Genomic DNA, 20,994 nt, shown 5'->3' with positions numbered 1-20,994 from the left:
TGAGGGTAATATCATACCAAGACATTTATTTGCAAAGGAACAAACTATTAGAAAATAAGTCTCTCTGCAAATGTTGAAGACTGTCGTGGAACCGTGGATGGTAACTGTGGCCTCGGGGAGACAATATGCCGTACAACAGGACGTTGCACCAGCTCGCACGAGTCATTTAGTCCAAAACTGGCCCTTAGATAACATTGACGTGTTCTGGTCAAAGGAGTTCTGGCGCCCCAATAGCCCGGACTTGAACCCCCTCGACTATTATGTGTGTTTGCAGCGTAGTCGAAAGAGTTACGAATAAGATGAGGTACCCTGATGTCGCATCTCTACGCATCGCTATCGTAACAGCATTCGCTAATATATTGACAGCTCTGTTTTAAAGAGTGCGTGCGATCGATTCAGGACAAGATTTGAGGCGGTCATTGCATCTGAAGGGGGTAATTACATTGAGTAATGCTTCTCTCGACAGATACCACTACTGGTATGTAAAAGGATTTTCATTTTTTTTTTCTTTAATGAAATTTCTTTTACACAAAAGTTTCATTTGTCCTGATTAAAGGGCCGTACCCTGTTTATCTGTGAATGGTCGAATTCAAATCCTAAGGATGACTTAATTCCGACACTTCTGGTTTTCTTGAGATATTACTCGTCTGATATTATTTTGTAAAATTCGTAATCTAACACGAAACATATTTACGATGCTCCAATGTAGCGTTGTTACTTGTAGAAGTCGTGCAACCCATCCAGGATGTATTAAGTTCTGGTGGATTCTTAGAAGGCGTTTAGCTGTGTCAATTGGTTAATTTATGAATGTATTTGGGATGAAAGCAGTAGAATTCAGGGAAAGGTAACTTCTCAGAAACCTGTCAAATGCCCACGTCCGAGACGTTTTAGGTGCAAGCAGCGGTTGGAGAATGGGAATGCTTACGTAGTATTAGGCAGAGGGACAGTTATCAGTTACCCACTTCCTTTTATCGTGTACGTGGACGTGAGAAAGGCCAGATAGTGCTGAGGAAGGCATGAGAAAGATTATGAAGAGGTGAGAAAAGGATGAGTAAGACTAGGTAGAGGTGAGGAAGGCATGAGGAAGACTAGATAGGAGTTAGTTCAAATTGGAAAGTGATTAAGTAAGATTTTCGACGATTAAATAATTATCGGTTAGTTAGTTATCGAAAGGATTGCTGTCATTGTGAGTGCATATGAGTGATAGATGCGAATGTAAAATTTCCTCGAATTTATATTAGGTAAGAGTAATGATTAGTGAATATTTATTTATGGGGCTAAGTATAGTACGACTTGGATAGTTGATCGTTGAACCGGGAGAATTAGTACAAATTAAGACTTTTGAGATGAGTGTGAGATCGATGACAAAAGTAAAACGGGAGAAAGGGATAGCAAATTACGAAGTTGTTAGGATTAAGGGGATGTCGTTGTTGTTAACTTAGGCAGGTGCATTGGATTCAGAGGATGTTGAGTAGCGATGGAGTATTGGAGACTGTGATGGAGGGGAGGATGTTAGGAGGATTAAGATATGTTCGGCGTACTGAAATGGGACTGGAATTATGTATGAGGATCTAAAGAGTTGTCTACTGTGATGCCGATCGATAGAGTTTATATTTAGTCATGTTTTAAACGAGGTGTAGGAGTCTATAAACGCTTATTCCCCGTATTCACCGGAAACTTCCCTTGAACTGTGGAATAATTATTTAAACAATAAAGATGTAGTGCTTCTGGGGGCAGCCATAAGTAATGTCAACTCTAGCAGAACCGATGTACCCTGCAATTAGTCCCTTTACTGAAATATTGGTGAGAAATTGAAATTATTTGCCTAAAGTCTTATGGAATACTCTTCTTTCTAAAACCATGAACACCCAAGCAGAATTCCGCGACCAATAACTGTTGCCATTTAACCATCAGGCTTTTAATAATTACCATCCTTTCACCAAAGATGACGCAAATGGTCTCCATCCTCCGTCATACTGTTCACGTGGTTCCGCCGAGATTTTAGAATGGGCGTCCTCGATTGGCAGATTTGTGAAGTGATTTGTTTGGAGACTTGAGATACGTGCCTATCGTCGTTCGTCGAACTGAAGTTTTCGAGAATCAAAGAGGTGGAAAATTCAGCAGTTACGATGGACGAAGTGTTTGTTAATTTGGCCGATTTATGAAACAAATTGAAAAATTACCTTAGCTTTTATTTTCCCAGTAAACTTCTCGACTTGGTCTCTTCAGAAAATGCTGTATAATACGGGTATAATTCTCTATGAACGGATGAACGTTGGCATGCAAATTGAAAAGGGATGACTGGCACTCGCGAACCCATTACATGTTTCAGATTTCTGAATTCCAAAGCATGAAAGTTAATGTGCGAAATTGTGGTTGGATCAGCTAAACATGCGATTGATTTATTAAGAGATTATTTAATATCCTGAAAATTGTTCAGTCAAGTATATTTTTCCATCGCAGTTATTCATCATTAATCATTGCTGAGATAAACATATGGTATCATTGGAAGGGAGTAGATACAGGATGTGTCCACTATTGTATAATGAAGATGGAACGTGATTTCTAAATGCGAGAGGCTATAAAGAATGCAATGGAATTAAATGTTATAATGGAATTATAAGTAAAATGCGTGATTTACTTTCCCTTATCGTAGCCCTTTGGCTGAAACGATTCTCTGATTAGCGCTACCACTTCATTGCATAGATTGTATTGATTTCGGTAAAGTAATATGTTGGCTGCTTGGTATACTTATTTTTTTAGGGGGAGAATATTAGTTAGGCGAGTTAGGGGTATGAAAAGAGAAAGAGCATTTTGGTCGAAATTGAGATAGGCAAGCCAGCACCAGGGAAGCAGGCGCCCAAGAAACCGGCAGCGGAACCGGGACAAAAACCATTCCGACAAGTCGATCACGCTACAACCTACGGAGCAATCCTGAAGTGCCCTTCTCAGGACAAGGTTCAGGCTGTCTCCGGAGAAGAGGGTAACATGGAGGTGGATATCACAGATCCACCCAGGGATGCTGAGGCGGTCCGAGAACCACCACCAGCGCCAGCCGTAGGAGAGGCCAACAAGGGGAACTTGTCACACCCCGACAGCCTCCCTCCGAAGGAAGCGACCCTTCCTTTTTCTTCCGAAGGGAAGCGGAAAAAAAAGAAGCAGTAGAAGAAATCCCCGATCACCACCGGGGAAGAAGGAAAAGCCATTACGAAGCCAACCCAGAGGGCGCTTGGGAACACCCTCCAAACGGCAAGTGAAGAAGGCGAAAAACCAAGGCAGAAACAGGAAAAACGGAGAGAGGGGACATCAACTGATAAGTCTCCAGTTTCCGCCGAGTCCTCGCTGAAACCAGACAGAGAGGACCAGGAATTATGGCAGACCATTGCCGTTATTGCATGCACCTTGAAGAAACTCGTCACCTCGACGCAGGGCAAACTTCTCCTCTCACTCCTGGAAGAGCTGGTGCGCAGCAGGATCGGAAATTCCACCAACCATGGCTGAACTACCCGTCCTGCTTGCACAATGGAACGCCAACGGAGTTCTTCGCCGACGCGAGGAATTACGGGCGTTCCTCCAGGAGAAGGGAGCCATAGTCGCCGCTGTCAATGAGACGCACCTTCGGCCAACGGACGCCTGGAGGTTACCTGGCTGGACCATCTATAGGGCGGACAGGGATCCCAGGCGACAACGACTTAGAACATCAGGAGGTGCGGCCATCCTCGTCCACAGGTCCATCGAGCAGCGAGCATGTAGAGAGATTTCTCACCCGCATGCGGAGGCTGTTTCGGTGGACGTACGGACATGAGGAGGATGGCTCCGGGTCTCATCTCTGTATTTCCCACCCGGGAAACCTTGGGATCCGGATCTCATCCAGTACCTTGCGGGGGACAGCGGACCATCGGTCATCTTGGGGGACCTGAATGCCAAGCATCCTACTTGGAATTCACGGTCCTCGAACCCGAGAGGAGAATCCCTGCGTCAGCTAGCGGATGCAAAAGGCCATCTTAGGACCGGCGATACCCACGCACGAACGAGGGGACGTTTTAGACACTGCGATTGTTCACAATGTAAGGACGTCCCTGAGTTTGTACACATGCGTGGAACTGTCGTCGGACCACAACCCGATCATCCTGGCAGTGGGGAGTCGAATCCCAGTGCTGTCTTCCACCCGGCGATTGGATCTGTCGTCGGTCGACTGGAGCAGTTTCCACAACGTCATCGCTGAGGAGCTGCCAAGAGAGCCACTGGAGCCGACTTCACCGGAGATGGCCGATCAAATTGTCAGCCACCTCACCTCTGCAGTAGACGGCGCAATGAAGGCCTCGATACCGCTAAAGGAACATCGGAACTCGTATCTTCGGGTTCCAATTCCAGCGGCGGTTAGAGGCCTCATTGCGCGGCGAAACTACGTGCGGCGCCAATGGCAGAAATATCGTACAGCGGATGTGAGAAGGCAGCTCTCAGAGCTCAACGTTGCGGTACAGGATGCCCTTCGGGAGGTCCGATCGGACCACTGGGAGGCGCACCTGCGGGAGGAGCTCCTTTCGGAATAACTAATGAAAATATGTACACTTTTTGCTCTAGTATTATGGCAACGCAACAAATAAAGTATCTCGCACTAGACCTGGAAGTGTGTTCTGTTAATTCTCTTATGTGCTAGTTAACATAAAAAGTAGCATGTCACACTCAATGCTATATACGAGGGCGGTTCAATAAGTACCCGTGTTTGACAACAAAGGGCGTTCCTGAGGGAGGTTTATGTTATCATCGTGTGCTGCCATCTATCAAACGACGGTGAAACAAATTTCAGACTGATTTAAAGGTTAGTTTGGATTTGGCAGCAATGCGAGTACGACGTGTTTCGTGATTTTCGCTAAAATGGAAAAAGAGCAGTGTCAACTTAAAAATATCGACCCCAACAAATCCCCGGGACCTGATGAGATACCGGCTCGCGTGTATAAAGAGCTGTCGTCTGAAATTGCCCCTTATCTTAATGTAATATTTAAGAAATAATTAGCAGAAGAAAGCGTGCCAAGCGGCTGGAAGATAGCTTCTGTGACACCCATATTTTTAAATGGAGACCGGGAGGACCCCAGTAATTATAGGCCAATATCGCTAACCTCCATCTCCTGTAAGATTCTTGAGCACATAATTGTTAGTTCCATAATGAGGTACCTCGATAGCCAAGATTTATTGATTAATAACCAACACGGGTTCCGTAAAGGTAGAAACTCAACTCGCACTCTTTGTTCATGATATAATGCATTCCGGTGAAAGTAATATTCCAGTTGATACGATATTCCTAGATCTTAAAAAAGCTTTTGATAAAGTCCCTCATTGCAAGTTACTCGCTAATTTGGAAAGTTATGGAATACACGGGAGTATTATATGCTGGATTAGACAATTTTTTAAAATTCGCGTTCAAACAGTCGTCCTGGACGGTGTATCATCCGATATTGTCAAGGTCACGTCGGGTGTACCACAGGGAAGTGTCATAGGTCCCCTCTTGTTTCTTATTTACATAAATGACTTCTCAGTGCCGTGGTTAATAGCAGGCTGCGTCTTTTTGCTGACAGCAATGCGAGTACGACGTGCGGTGATTACATTCGAAGTCGCAAAGACAGAGTCGCGTTAGCTAACGACCTAAATGCAATTCAGACTTGGTGCGATATATGGCAATTGGAATTAAATTTGAAAAGATGCGTAGTAATACATTTTTGGGAAAAGAGTGACACCCCCCCATTTAGTTACAAAGTGAAACAAACAGAAATCGCGAGGGTAGATTCCTTTAAATACTTGGGTGTAACAATTACTCACGATCTGTCCTGGGGAAAGCACATACGAGAAATATGCGGTGGTGCTAATAAAAAATTGGGATTTGTAAACAGAGTGCTAGGTAAATGCGACGACAAAGTGAAGGAACGATGTTCTCTTGTCCTAGTCAGGCCCCACCTAGAGTATGCTGCCAGTATATGGGATCCTCAAGAGATTAATTTGATTTCGGAATTGGATCGAGTTCAGCGGAGGGGGGCTAAATTTGTCAAAAATTGTTATGACCGCAGTGACAGTAGCGTAACTACTTTGCTAGAAAATTTAAGCTGGGATTCCCTTACACAGCGGCGTTTACAATATAGATTAAACTTATTAAAAACATTTGAAGATGGGTCACTTTCCGATGACATCAAGAACATAATACTAACCCCAAAGCATTATGGGCGGAGGGATCACGAATATAACATTAGAGAGATTGACTGCAAGACAGACAGATTTAAATGGTCATTTTTACCAAGAACAATAAGAGACGAGAATGCTTGTAATCGAAATCCCGTAGTAGTCGGCTCGACATAATAAGTATCAACCTACGAGATAGCGACTGCGCATGGTTATACGATTATATTTATACATTTTTTTTGCAAGTTCCCCCCACCTTTCCCCTTCCATTTGAAAAACCCTAACCCCCTCATCCCTTACCCTTTTCTCCTGGTGCTGCACCCGCTGCCAAACACCTTTTTGGTGGCTCGCAGGGAATTGATGTAGATGTAGAACATGAGGATATGTCTCGCGGGAAAAAAGTCAGCTCAAACGAGGAAGTTATCGCCGAGACAGAGGCGTGTTTTGGAGAGTTCGACAAACCCTATTTTTTGGAGGGGTTAAAAAAATGGCCGGATCGTTGGGAGAAGTGTATCTCTCTAAAAGGGGACTAAGTTGAAAAGTAAAAAAAAATGTTTTTGAAAAAATGGTTTCTTCATTTCTAACACGGGTACTTATTGAACCGCCCTCGTAAATGCTCTAGAGGGCGCAAGAGAAGAGAACCGTTTGATGGCACGTGACATGCCTACGTCCTAATAAAAGTCGTGTCATCCAATTATTGCAGAAGTTACATCAGGAAGTTTTTCATTCAGGGATTATTTATTTCATGCAGGTGCAAATTTAAAAAAATGCTAATTGTTTGTGAAGCCACGTTGTGATAGTCCAATGGGTGGAGTGGTGGGTTGCTGGCCTGAGGGCTCGGGTTCGATTCCTCTGGGCACCACCGTGTGCTTCACCCAAGGTGTTTTGATTTTTCCGGCACTAGATCTTTCAGGGAAATCACATGCTGCAAAGATGAAGAATGCTCTCCGATGGCTCCACACGTCTTCAGTTCAAAAGATTCCCTAGATTCGAGGAGTAACTGGAACATCGCCAGTCATAAGTTTCCAGTTGCTTTTTATTCGAGTCTTGATATTCAGGCATAATGCGACAGATATCGGATGAGAATCAATATTACTGAACCAAAGGTTTGCGATTTTCCAGAAAGGATAAGGCGAATATAAACATTGAAATAGGAGGGCAAAAACTAGAGCAGTTGGAACAGTTTACATATTTCGGAAGTGTTTTGGACCAACATGGTCAAAGTAATAGGGACTTACGGAGAAGACTTGTGCTAGGCAAAGAGGCTTTCACAAGGAGGGAGTTGATGACAGGGACGTTGAGTAAGGATGTTGAGGAAAGATTCGTAAAATTTTCTTTGATGTGGAGCGTAGGCGCGGAAACGTGGTCATTGAATAAGGAGGATAGACGTAGACTGGAGGCTTTTGAAATGTGAGAAGAAGGAGAAGTTGAAATGGACCGAAAGGAAAACAAATGAGGATGTACTGAGTATGGTGGGCGAGGAGAGGGGTTTGTTGGGAAGAACCATAAGAAGAGAGTGATAATGGATGAAAAGCCCATTTTTGATCGGCAGTGGGATGTTGAAGACTGTATTAGAGGAGAGCATACGAGGAAATGGCAGGAAAAGGATAGGGATGTTGGGCAGGATGAAGGGAGGCAATACTCAGAGCAGAGTAGGTTGGTGTAGAGTAGGTTGCTGGGTTGTGTTTTGTCAGGAGTCACAAAATATTTATTTGGTAGCTGTGTCCATCCAAAAACCTACCTTAACCGGTAGATTACTTGAAAAAAACAATGGCGTACATCTGTTGCTTTAAAATTAGTTAAAATTTGAAAAAGGTCCCCCCACCCATACGCTTATGGCAATTGAGATTCCCGCGCTATACTTTGATTGAATCCCCCCCTCCCCCATGTCGACTAGCGGGAGAACCAGAACCACGCTGGCCGCTCGTCATGTTTGCTTCTCCCAGGTCCCTCGCTTCTTTCCCTTTTGCCCCCCCCCCAAACCGTCTTTCTTCTTTCCTCTCCTCTCTGATTGAATGCGTCGTTTCGCATGCGATTCGGGACCATCAATATTTTTGGGAACACTACCGTGACCCACTCCTGTTTCTCTCCCTCCCTTCAGAAGAAGTAGGGGCCAAGGTGGGAGAGCCCACCCTATTCCCACTAATCACTCCCGCTGCCCCCTTCCCCCCTGAAACCCACCTTCCCATTCCACCCCATCCCACCCCCAACCTCTATCTTTCGAGAGAGGAAAAAAGAGGATTCCCTTAACATCGGATTTTCGATGCTCACTTTTTTTACGGGGCTGCTCCTTCATTAAGGTGAGTGGCCCGTCTCGAGCAAGGGGCGCTTGGGTCTTAAAAGCGCCCCCCCTTGCCCCGCGTGTCGACCCCTGAAAATCCTCCTCGTTTCCGGTCAGGGCGTACCTTTGGGAATTCTTCATTTGCTAATTATAATAAGAGGTTCCCTGTCCGCCACGCCAGTCAGATGAGTGGGGATAACCGGGGAATCGTGTTCCCCTTGTTGTGAGGTTATTTCGCGATGTGGGCGTCGCCGCTCGAGATTCTAACAATTTTGCCTCTCGATCCTTCGGGTCGATATTCGGCGCACCAATATCTTTTCCCCGTTCGTTGTGGTTTTGGTTTATCAAATTTACTGGGATGCGATTACTCAATGTCGAAGCCTTCTGTTTGATTTTTCAAAATGTGTAGATTCTGTTGATCCATTGCCATGGTAATAAGGGGTCAATGAAGACCTTATCGTGAATGGTTGAAATGTCTGGGTCCCAAACCTGGTCTTTGAGACAAGAGCATAAGCGTAGATCGGAGATTGGTTGGTAGATGTGGGAATGGAAAAAAATGCAAAAAGTAATTTCGGTGGATTGGGAGGCTAACGGCGTTGTTTTAAAAGTTCTGCGCGTGTTCTACCGCGCTGCCACGGATATTCGCGGCACTATAAACATCATGCGCCTTACTTGCATTTTTGTCCATGTTTTGACAAGTGCTATTCCTTAGGTGGATCATTTTGTCTCGATACAAGTTTTCCTTCGGCAATCACGTTGGCTGTCATGAAACTGTCGTTAACCGAAGCAACCTGACCGCTGCCTGGCGAGCAATGCGGATAAGTTCAGAAGCTGGAATCGGGTCAAGGTATTTGATTTTGTATTGCCCATGAAATGTTTTATGGAAAGGAAGAGTCGATGGTGTTATTTGACCTTGCCCTTAGCATGAGATCGTATCGTTCTTCCAGCGGCTTTGATCATGTCGGCAACGAGTCGGCCCGAGCACCCGAAGGACGAGTGTTCGAATCTCGCCCGCATCAGACGGGGATTCTGTGTTTTCCACAGACTTACGAGACAGAACAGAGCTTGCCATTCATCACGAAGGAAGTGCGTGCTCCCAAACGCAAATATTGTGTAACTAATTGCTCAGCGATATATGACACCATTAGTTTATTCCGTGATGATAGCAGTCAAGAAGGACACCCCGGACGGATCCGCAACCGCTTGGATGTAAACGTGGACTGTGAGTACAATGATGAGGACGGAGAAGCAAGGAAAACACCCGAAGAGAAATGGAGGAGAGGAGTATTGCTAAGTTTGTGTGGAGTTGAGGTGGAGAGAGAGAGGGGGGATTATTGGAAAAATAGTTACCGAATAATTCATTGTGGAGGGGATGGGAGTCAATGTGGAGTGGTTTTGGGAGGACATTGGGGAGAAAGGAAGTTAGGATAGAGCTGTCGAGTTATGGAATCATATTTTCAGAGGGAAAATAAGACACAAACGATTCAGTAATGATCCAAGCAGTGAGTAAAGCTTGTGGTAAGATAGATAGATAGTGGTCTTTATTTGGCGAAATTGAGACCTAATGGTCCCTTCTTCCATTTAACCCATCGTCGTATACAAATTATAATAGGCGTTAAACTTATATTTACAATCATAGTTACACATAAATAGATATACGCGTACACAAATTCATCTAGCACAGATTTACTCATCGGAAAGTAAAGGAAAAATTTAGATGTATATATACATACATGTGTATAAATTGAAGGATGTAGCTACCATTACACCCATACTCAAGGTAGATGACAGTGAAGAAAGAGAACAATAAAATAGAGAAATTCTAAGCAAAGAATGAGGTATATGGGAAAAGCTAGAGAGAGCGTGGCATTGCTCACCTAGTAAAACCCCACGCAGGAAAACACATGCAAAGAGAAGCGGAAGGGAGAAGTACAGAGGTTGTACGATTAATGAATCTAAAGATAATTGGTGGCCATCGAGGAAAGAAGCACCTGATGATTATGGGGAATAGATACACATTGGTAGGGTAAGGGAGGGGATCGCAGAGAGGTGGGTGGGGATATCGATTAAGGCATCAGAAATGATTGTGGAGAGAATGCAATCGAGGTCTGAAGAAGAAGAGCTTTGATAATCACAGTCACCTGGTTCAAAAACAATAGCAGACGTAGGTGCACAGATAAGACGCCTGCGGGAAAAGGTGACATCTTGGTTCGAGGCGTAAGTAGACACGGCATCGTCACTTAACACGATGTCCCAAGTGAGGATGCAAATTCGGATAATGATTTAGTCTTCATGAAATGCAATTGAAAAGTCTAAAATACAGTCTAAATATCCATGGGAAGCGAAGGCAGTAGGGATGGATAATATTTCGTCAGATTTCTCAAGTGAATAGGGAAAGAAAGAGGGAAATTTGATCAGTATGAATGAGGGAGGATATTTGTTATGGTCATCTGTAATATCGACATTTCGAAAATGCGGAAAGCAGCTGTTTGAGAGAAGAGCTATATGATTATAGCTTGGATTTCACGTGCAGCGAAGGTAGGCTATGAATCATCAGTAGATTGCAAAATAGGGCAAACGGTTACCTAGGCGAAGATCAAGTTGTCTATGGAAAAAGGAGAGGGACCTGGGACTCAATTGCGATTGTGAGAGTATAAATAGAGCGGATCGTGTTTCATGGTCTCATTTCGTTTCCGTTACGCGGCGAACAAAAGAAAATGAAAAAACGATTAACTTTATTTCGGTGAAAAAATTCGGAAGAATGTTGTAAAATCGTCCAACCTTAGGAATCTTACTATCTGGATCCTCGTATATTAAAGAAAAGGCGGCGCTATTTCTGTTGGTTAGAGTAAGTTGTTTCTACGTTTAAGTGTTCTGATTCATACTTAAATTCTCACTTTTCTTTCAAAGGGGAAGCCGATCGAAGAGAGTTCCAGGCGGAGACGCGTATGCTATTGGACATCGTTGCGAAGTCATTGTATTCCGACAAGGAGGTAAGTTCTGCTATCATTAATGTGATGCTTATTTTTAATCAAGTCTTTAAAAGTGAGAAAACGGAAAGGGAATTGCCTTATTTTCTACACATGATACTGGAATTTTTTTGTTTATCATGTTTTCTGTTCTTGAGTTAGGGAGATACATGGTCTGTCCCGTAAATTAGTAGAAAACATCTGAAGGATACCAGCGCCTTTGCCAGTCACGGTGCGTTTCCTGGAAGCCCTCGACGGGAACCTCTTTCGAGCACTTCGTCATGGTCCCTTTGACGCTAAGCGCTCCTAAATGGTTACCTTTCAAACTCCTTTTTATTCTCTGGTACAAAAATATGCTTGGCGGCAGTACATCGGGGCTGTGGGCCGGCTGCGGCATCCTTCCCGCACTTTTTTCCTCAGTCTTTCGAGGACTTCCACGTATAAATTAGTGCTCATTGTCTGTCCCTGAGGCACAAACCCTCTGTGGATAATGTCTTTTTTCTAGTTGAAAAAGACTCTCCAGTTTTGGGGACGGACCCTATCTATCGACATCCATGGTGAACACCGAGTGGTAAATAAAAATGATTCTCCTTTCGTAACATCGTGAAATCGGAAGCATTATTTTTGAGTAAATATTTTAATCTCTTATGATGTGAATTATGATCGCTTTTTTCTTCACAAGGAGTTGAAACAAACGCTATTTGGACCTCAATTTGTAAGGTTTTCCTTTGCTTCTCTCACAAGCGTATATCTTGATCGCCTATTGTAGCCATTCCCGCAAAACATACCTTTCGCCATCATTCGCGACAAATGTCCACTCACCAATTACTATTTCATTTGGGGTTCGGGAACTTCAGGATTTTCACAATATTCACGGAATGATTGGGACCATTATTTCTCTTATGTCTTTCGGTTTGAAAATTTGATTGTGGCAACATGATATTTCCTTTCTTATGATATGATGTCGTTTATTACGAAACTGAGTAATCAGAATACAGAATAATACAGTTAAAACATTTTCTTTCGGTGTTTAGGGAACCTCTAAGTCCTTGTGCTTCAACTGCATTAGAGCTAAAATCATTTGACTGCCGTTGGTTCCCGAACATTAAAAAAGTCTTCAATCCAGCCAAGGATATTTTTATTTATTCGATAGGCTTCTTAGTCTTCTAGCTTGGTATGAGGTCGAATACTTTTCCTAAATTTTAGAAAAACCGCGTCCACTGGTACGTTACTCTCTCCCGAACCCAAAATATCATGAATAAAATGCACAAGTTGTGTCTTGCCAGACATACTCTTTCGAAAACCGTGCCGTTCATTCATCGGTCGCTCTTTACTCGACCTATGCATCCATAATATTTGGTCCGCATGTTTTTTCTACCAATTGCCTCAGTGCAGAAATACTCGAGCTCAAATAATAAATTTAATTTTTTCCTCATTTTGACACGCGAAGGATTGCCCAATAAATACGCGAACTGATGCCAATAATACTTGATTTTGAAAAATTTAGTCTACATCGATTTTCTCCCCTTCAAAGTAAGTGCTCTCCATTATGCACTTATTCCATCTTCTTTTCCACTGTTTAAAGCACCCTTGGAAGTCCTCGGAAGTTGGGCCCTTTAGTTTTATCGTCGTTTCTGGCTTAATTGTGTCCACAGCTTCCCAGTGATATCCCCTTATCACATTTTTGCATTTTGGGAATAGGAATAAGTCGCAGGGGGTAGAGATCTGGCGAATACGGAGGACGATCAAGGATCAAGGTGATTGGATTTTTTGCCAGAAACTGGCGAACATTCAATGCTCTGAATGTGCAGGTGCATTGTCATGGTGAAGGATCCATCATTCCCGTTCGGCTAAAATATCGTGGTGCAATGTTGATTTTTCTGAATTCAGTTCATCAGCTGTTATTCGGTCAGTTTTACGACCACCGGGAAAGACAAGGGACGTCACACGATCCATGTTGTCATCAACACAGGTGATTGAAGGTCGTTCCGGCCTCATGCATCATCCGTGTCGTCTTTTCGGACATCTTTAAAACGTTTTATCCACCTGAAAATGATTGTTTTCTTCAGAGCATCATCATCGTAACTACCTCTCCATATTTCAGTAATTTTATGGTAACCTTTACCGCATTTCACCAAATAATTGATGTTGATTCGTTCTCCTTTGATTTCGTCAATATCCATGTTGGACAAACAGTGAAAACAAAGACAACAGAAACTAACTAACATTACTGGCATCATGCGCACAGCTCGACGATCCGCCAAGCACAGACGGCTCATCGGGTCTCAGGCAACTAGCGCCGCTAGCGGGTGTTTCTATAGTCCTCGTCATGGCCGCCAGATGACACTAGTTCTTGTATTTATTGCACCTATCATGTATAGTGCCGAATGTTGTGCCTCGAATTTGTGCAAATATTACAATTGACATCACTGCCCTGCGTTCCTGCGTCGACTGGCGCCATGTCATCTCTGTTTTATCCTCGATGCGTCGGCCATTTTTAGAAATGTCCTCAGCGCCGCTTTCGGTGATTTGAGGCTGCGATTTCGGATACGGAATCTGGGGGTTGTTAATTTAACCAAACTCACACAAGTGTTATCAAGCCGCACGAAGCTAGCGCAAATGCATTTGTGACAGGCCACTGCAATTTTGCGATGGGAAGGTTGGTTGAGTGTGACGTTTTCCGTGTTTATCGCGATATGAATGCTTGATAAATAATAATATTTCATCGTTGAGTGCGTTACGTAGCATACTCATAATTCCTCCTTCTTTCCTGGCGACGCGGCAACCGGGAATGCGGGCGGGAGTGTTGCATACTTGCGGGGAGGTTTGTTTGGCCCATTCCCACTGGCGCAAATTGTTTCCGAGTTTCTTGTTTTCGTTCGGGAACTGTTTTGACTTTTCAATGCCGCTGATTGCGGAGAAAATGAAATTGGGAGAAAAATTGTAATTATTCTGTTGTAACCCTAATTTTTACAGGGTTCTTTCCGAAAGTTAATGCAATTGAATTTCCCGCGCTGCTCCTATTGGTCGGAGTGGGGTCAAACCACTTGGAAGAGGTAACATTTTCGCCGCGAATTTGAAAAATCGGAATCGACGATCGAGCGACGTTACGCGATTACTAGTTTTGTTCTAAACTGAAAACATCTCCGGAGTAGACAAACAAAGTGATTCGTGAGTCTTACGGGGACTCCGCTCTGTCCTACTCAGGAGTTTCGAGGTGGTTGAAGGCCTTTAAGGAGGGCCGGGAAGAGGTTCACGACGAACAACGCTCTCTGGGCGACCGTCAACCTATAAAACCAAAAACAATGTGGCTCGTGTTCGACAATTGTTGGACTCTGACCGTCGATTGAGTATCAAGATGGCTGCCGATGAATTGAACACTCCGTCTACCCTTGTGTTTTGCATTGTTGCTGAAGATTTAGCGATGGGGAAAGGGTGCGCCAAGCTCGTGCCCACGGTAATGTCAGGCGACTCAAAGACCAACCTAGCGGAAATTTCAAGTGAACTTTTGCAACATATTGAGAAAGAACTTGATTATTTGGACAACGTCATTACTGGTTAATAAACTTGGGTTTGGAATGCGGCCTAGAAACAAAACCTAAAAGCAAGTGGCATACAAACCTTTACTCCAAGCCCAAAAATTTAAGAATTAGCCAATCCTAAGTTGAAACAATCTTCAATGTCTTTTTATACAGTAAAGGAGTGGTCCATAGGAAGTTTTATTCTCAATGACAGACTGTTAACGCTGTCTACAGCGTACATGTGCTGGAAATACTCTGAAAATGGCCATCAGGAACAGTAAAGCCATCATCGCTACCTGGAACATACATCACTCGACAACTCGACAACGACGACAAATATTCTATTTACATCATGCAGTACTTTAGTATGGCAGCTGAGGGTGTTATTCAAGGCAATCTTGCTATCACCACTCACCTGAAAACCTGGAAATTTCCTGGATTTTGATATATGCTAATAATTTAAAAAATTGCAGAAATATCCTAGCTTTTTCTCATGGATATGGTGGAAGCGTAAGTTATTTTGATTTTGGGTGAACATGTAGGCTTCAGTGGCATTGCGATAACGTCATTGCATGTTGAACTTGAGGTCGACTTTCGATTCTCGCCAACGTCGTTTTTTTCTCCCACCAGGGCTTGAATTTTTGTGATAGACATCCTCGTTTCCAACCTTGTGTTGAAACCCAAGGAAGAGGTCTGAAAGCGGCTGTAATTGCAGCGCTGTCACGGAGCACGCTCTCCTCTCGCATACGTCCCCTTGTGCCCTAAATACCCTCGTGAACTTTTAGGGCGATCACCTTGTCTTTTTTCTCCGTAGAAATTATTCTAATTAATCTAAAGAGATGAGCGTGCTCTCTGCTACAGTTAATACTACTACTCTCTTTTTTTCAAGATTGTTCTCCGTTGAATCGACGTAGAATATATTTTATACACTTATATTTTCATTGTGGTTTCATAAGCTTAACCAGTCAATCAAGATTTTCTACCCATTTTTACCTAAGTTAGCTTTAGAACGTTTCGTGATGTTATTTATTTTAATTTTAAAATCTTGAGGACTTCCTGATTCTCTATGCTTTATTTTTTCTTAATTAAACCTGCCTCTGCGCTGTTTTTATTGCCCACTCTCTTTTGTTCTCTACATCGCTTACGCATCGTCCTTCCGTCTACCATGGCCTTGCCAACACGACCTTTTAAAGATCCACTTTCTCTGACCCTTCTACGGATTCCTCCTATCAACAAATTTCGTCTCGGACCGCCATCCTTAAATGACCTCGAATTCAGTCGTCCTCTCTGTCCATTTTACGATCTCCATTCTGCTTCTTGCTCAAATATCTGATGCCTTCAATCTTTGCCCTTCCTCTTGCCTCAAAGAACAGTTTCAGATCCATACAGCGCTACTCTCCATGTAAACATAAACTTTTCTTTGCTTATAAGTTCCTAAGTACATCCCTTATAAACGCTTTTCTTCGTGAAAGGTATCCTTTCGCTAACGTATTTCTCTCAAACTGCTGCATCCATCGCAGTCTAAAATACTGCCGTGTACGTGAACTCCTCTGACTTATCTTATCACCCCTCTCCTATTCCTTGGAATCTGATTACAAGCGCTTTCCTCAGGCTAGTTATTTCCTTTGCCTTCCTGACTCATTGGCCATCTGCAAACCTAATTTGGTTGATCACGTGACCGCCCCCTCCTTTCCCCGTTCCATGCCCAGGCGTGCAATTAACTCCTCATGCGCGTTTAGCAAATGCCGATGGCGATGGGCAACTTAGTCTCGCACACTCCCTCATCCCTGCATATCTCCCTCTGCTCCCCTTGTCTCTTCCTTTGGATGTGTTCGTGCATTTAGGTTTCAGATAGGTGCACTATCGCTTCAGTTTTCTCGCATGATTCCGCCACACTCCTATCAAATCTGTCCAATTTTCTCGGTCGAAAGCGTTCTCTGAATCCAGAAAATCACAAAAACATCATGGTTATATTAACTGTTGTATTCTGTCGTAGTAATTTTCTTGGCACCCTGACTCAGCTATCATTTAACTCAACAATTCACGCGTAACTTCCACTCGCTAAATTTACTACACACCTGCTGGGCTTCGGCGTTATGAGCTTTTGGTGGTCTCTGGTCGAAAAAGTACCGCGCGTCCGCCCGGCCCGCCAATCGCCTTTCAATCGCGAATCCCTCCCTCCTCCCCCCCCCCCCCTTCGCACTTCATCCCCATACGCCCGCACTGCATATTTACAGTTGCGACGAGCAGGTGGCAGTAGCGTCGGGGGGTCTGCGCGATAGTGGCATGTGGGCGAGGCGGGAGCCACCTGATGGACGAAGCCCAAATTAAAATAGCCGTAAACTCGACGGGCGTCGAAGTCTCCCCGTCCGCCCACACGCGCGCGCGCCGATACCGCCCATCCCCCCTTGTTGCTCGCACAAGTTGTTGGGGAGCCGCGCCACCGCCGGAAGGTCCAACTGTGGCCAACACGGCTCGTGAGATGTTCTCTGCTTTTGTCACGCCTGGTACGACATTAGTAGTATGTATACTTCTCTTTAGAATCGTTTAGAGCTTACCCTCCGCGCACCCCACCCCCACACACTGCAGCACTCGATTTAGTGCTAAATAAGCTCTGAGTAGAAAAAGCATCACATATGTAAAAAATGCAATGACTGGACATGATAGCTGTTATTCCTTAGGATTAGTCTAACAAACAATTTCCAATATTCTCTTCTCCGTAAATTGGCGAAAATTGAGGAACTCCCTGGACCATGAGGTGGGACATGAGACCACCTAACTCCGAAAGCACCCCACTTACGGCGTGGGAGTTATTCTGTGATTGATTGCGATAATTTTCATACACTCTATGTTAATGTAAATGGTAATATTTATTCGTCTTACTCATGCTTTTAAATGTTTTCCCTTCAATTCCTTGAATACGCATCATGGAACCCAACGTGAAAGGGTTAATTTCACTTGGTGAACAGCTCTCGGTGCAATGAGGCGTTGGCCTCATTGCACCGAGAACTGTTCAAATCAAGGTCAAATTCTCGTGTTTGCATATCCCCAGCTCGCAAAAGTCATTTGCCGAATTGCTGTATTTTGATTCATACACCGCATCGCGTGATCATGATTCAAAATCCAGGGTTTTAAAGATCCAAATCAGTGATGTGCCATATAAGGGCAGTGCTTCTCTTCACGGAGGCTTCTCTTCTTTTTCGTTTGTTGAATTTTCGGTCCATTTTACCTTTCCATCTTCTATAGTTCTCCACACGTAAAGATTCTGATCAACTAGGAATGGGAAGTAACATTGATATGAAAACTTATTCACGCAAACCTTTGATGTTTATCCCAATCACAGGTCATTCTTTCGTATGCCTGTCATTATTTTGATGTTTAAACGAAGTGTTTGTTATAATGATCGAACCCTTTCTCCTGTAGAACCTTCATTTCTGTGAGAGATAGTGATGAGGTATGGGGGACTACTTACCACCTCATCACCATCTCTTCCATCGCCTAACGTCGCATTCCAATCCCCCATCACTATCAAGTCTTTCTTCGCAGGAACACGTGGTTATGTCCTCTAACTGATCGTCATGTATATCCTATCGGCCTCTTTTTCCTTATGGTTGCTCGCTGGCATATATACTAGAACAATGACCAAGTTCGTCGGTTCTGCTTTCATCTCTACTAGTGATGTTCTATCCGTTGCTTGTTGACTATGTGTCTCGTTCTATGCTGACTAAGATTCTTCCTACCTTTTTTCATCGTATGTCAACCCCTTGTTGGCTCTCGGCACATCCGCTGTATATTACTCCATGACTATCACTCCAGTAATCCCCGCTATCCTTCCATCTCACCTCGAATTGACCCAAAATATCTATTTTTCCCTTTTCCATCCCTCGCTTAATGTTCTGTAATATCCTGTCATTGACATTTTCCGAAATTTCCACATCCCTAATATACAGGGTTCGTCCGGAAAATAAGTGTACTGAGCTCAGGAAAAAAAATTTATTACACTTTTACATATCTTAAGCTAATATTCCTCAAAATAGGACCCTTGTGAGTCGATTCACTTGTTCCAGCGGCGTTCCCATTCCTGGAACGCTCCCGCGAAGGCATCATCGGGAACCTCTCGAAGACACGTCGTCACGGCCTCTTTGACGGCGTCCAAAGTCCCGTATGGCGTTCCTTTCAAACTCCTCTTTATCTTCGGGAACAGAAAGAAGTCCGGTGGTGCCAAGTCCATTTTTGCAGTGATCCGCAAGTTGTGTCGCGATTTCCAAACGATTGAGTCTCTGATCATCACTGAGCACTTTCGGCACCAACTTTGCACAAATTTTTCGCATCTGTAATTGCTCCCTAATAATCTCGTGCACTATTGTTTTTGGCACATTACACTGCTCTGCTATCATCCGAACACTAAAACGACGATCAGAGTTCAGTACATCGCGAACTTTTCGCACATTTTCGTCGGTGAGTGTCGTTGATGGGCGTCCAGGCCGTGGTTCGTCGTCGACCTCTTCTCTGCCCTCCACGAACATCTTGTGCCACCGAAAGATCATGTTTCTGGACATGGCTGACTCCCCGTAAGCCTGGTTAATCATACCGACAGTTTCGGTAGACGATTTCCCAAGCTTTACAGCAAATTTGATGGAATAACGCTGCTCCAAAAACTTCGGCATCGCGTTCCGTGACGTGGGTCGAGCGTGGAGGTTCGCGTTAACAGAGCTCCTCACTACACCACAGCTCAGAGCCGACTGCCTTTTTCAGCGTCGCTTGCCAACATACCCCCCTCCAATCGCAGCCCGGCAGAGCGGTGCTGGGCGCGCCTGGAGCGGCGGGAAAAAATCAGTACACTTATTTTCCGGACGAACCCTGTAACTAATATCGCCGTCTTCTTGGCTGCTACTCTCGCTTTCCTTTTGTGAGGATTTCGTGAGATGACGAAGCCTGGCCGTTACCACTGCCTGGCACGACACGATACGATTGGCCACGATGCCCATTATCAACTGTTGGTCCTAACAAATCAACGAAGGCAATTGGGGAAGAGGCACGGGAAGAGCACGAAATAGGAATGAAAGTGTGCATGAATATCATACATGAGTAAGAAGGATGTAACTTAACTTATCCACTGATAATATTGTATCCAATATAAAACTCAAACTGTAGGATAGTTTATTTATTTTTACGGATGCATTACATTTATGGTTTATATTGGTCATTGATAATATTAAATGCATATTCTCGAAGTAAACAATTTCGTCTTTGTCATTTTCTGAAAAATCAACACTTATTCAAATGTACCTTCGTCGTAATTGTATCTAGTGAGGTAAAGTGCGATAAAATACAAGCCAAAAACATTCGGTCATAACAATGGAATTAATGAGTGTTGTATTCTCAAGTTTTCCATATCCTCTCGTGATCTTTCTATTTTGGCTTTTCCACTCAAAGAGGTGTTAATGCATCTGCTGGACTTGTAGATGTATACCAAGCCAGAACTTATTTTCGACCAACACCCGGAGTAGGTTTTCGTCTCCCGTAGTCAGAACATGCAAACGCACGCCGCCGCGCACGTACTCGTGGCTTCTCCCGTCGCTCGGCGAAGCTCTCCTCGGCTCCCGCGTGCCCTTGTGCGAGGGCTGGCCGCAATATGCGCCTCAAGATGTCAGTGGGTGGCCTCCAGAAGGGCGTTCCTAAGAAAGGCACGGCAAACCATAAAGTCAATGGAAAAGCGAAATAAACAAAGCCGTACACTCGTTTGGCTCTTCCTTGTTTGTTTTGAGGGAAGAGTAAAAACATTGTGACAAAGGAGGAACATTGAAAAACCCGCTTTTGATTACTCGGGTGTGTTTGGGAAATAGTGACAATCGTGAATCGCATTTACACCCTCGAACAATGCAATAATAAATAAATAAAAAGAAACGCACTCACAACCCCTCGATCACTCGGACTTATTAAGGAATAACAGTGACCCCAGTGAAGAGCATTCACACAAACACTCCGTGTTTGCAAGGATTTATTATTTGCCAAATAGAAACAAATCTCACTCCGGAATGAAAAAGTAGAT

General features: G+C 44.0%; 1 protein-coding gene across 1 annotated transcript in view; it reads left to right on the top strand.

The window, feature by feature from the left end:
• The window catches only part of Trap1 (TNF receptor associated protein 1), a 531,360-nt gene that overhangs the window by 166,506 nt on the left and 343,860 nt on the right, over positions 1 to 20,994 (top strand). Inside the window, exon 3 of the mRNA XM_071596655.1 lies at positions 11,363 to 11,445. Coding sequence (XP_071452756.1) covers positions 11,363 to 11,445 — 83 coding nt within the window. The remainder of the gene's footprint in view (positions 1 to 11,362; positions 11,446 to 20,994) is intronic.

Source organism: Hetaerina americana, unplaced genomic scaffold (assembly GCF_022747635.1).
Source record: "Hetaerina americana unplaced genomic scaffold, ioHetAmer1.1.p SCAF_8, whole genome shotgun sequence".
NCBI lineage: Eukaryota > Metazoa > Arthropoda > Insecta > Odonata > Calopterygidae > Hetaerina > Hetaerina americana.
The sequence above is the reverse complement of the archived record's forward strand: the minus strand, read 5'-3'. Positions and strand labels throughout refer to the sequence as shown.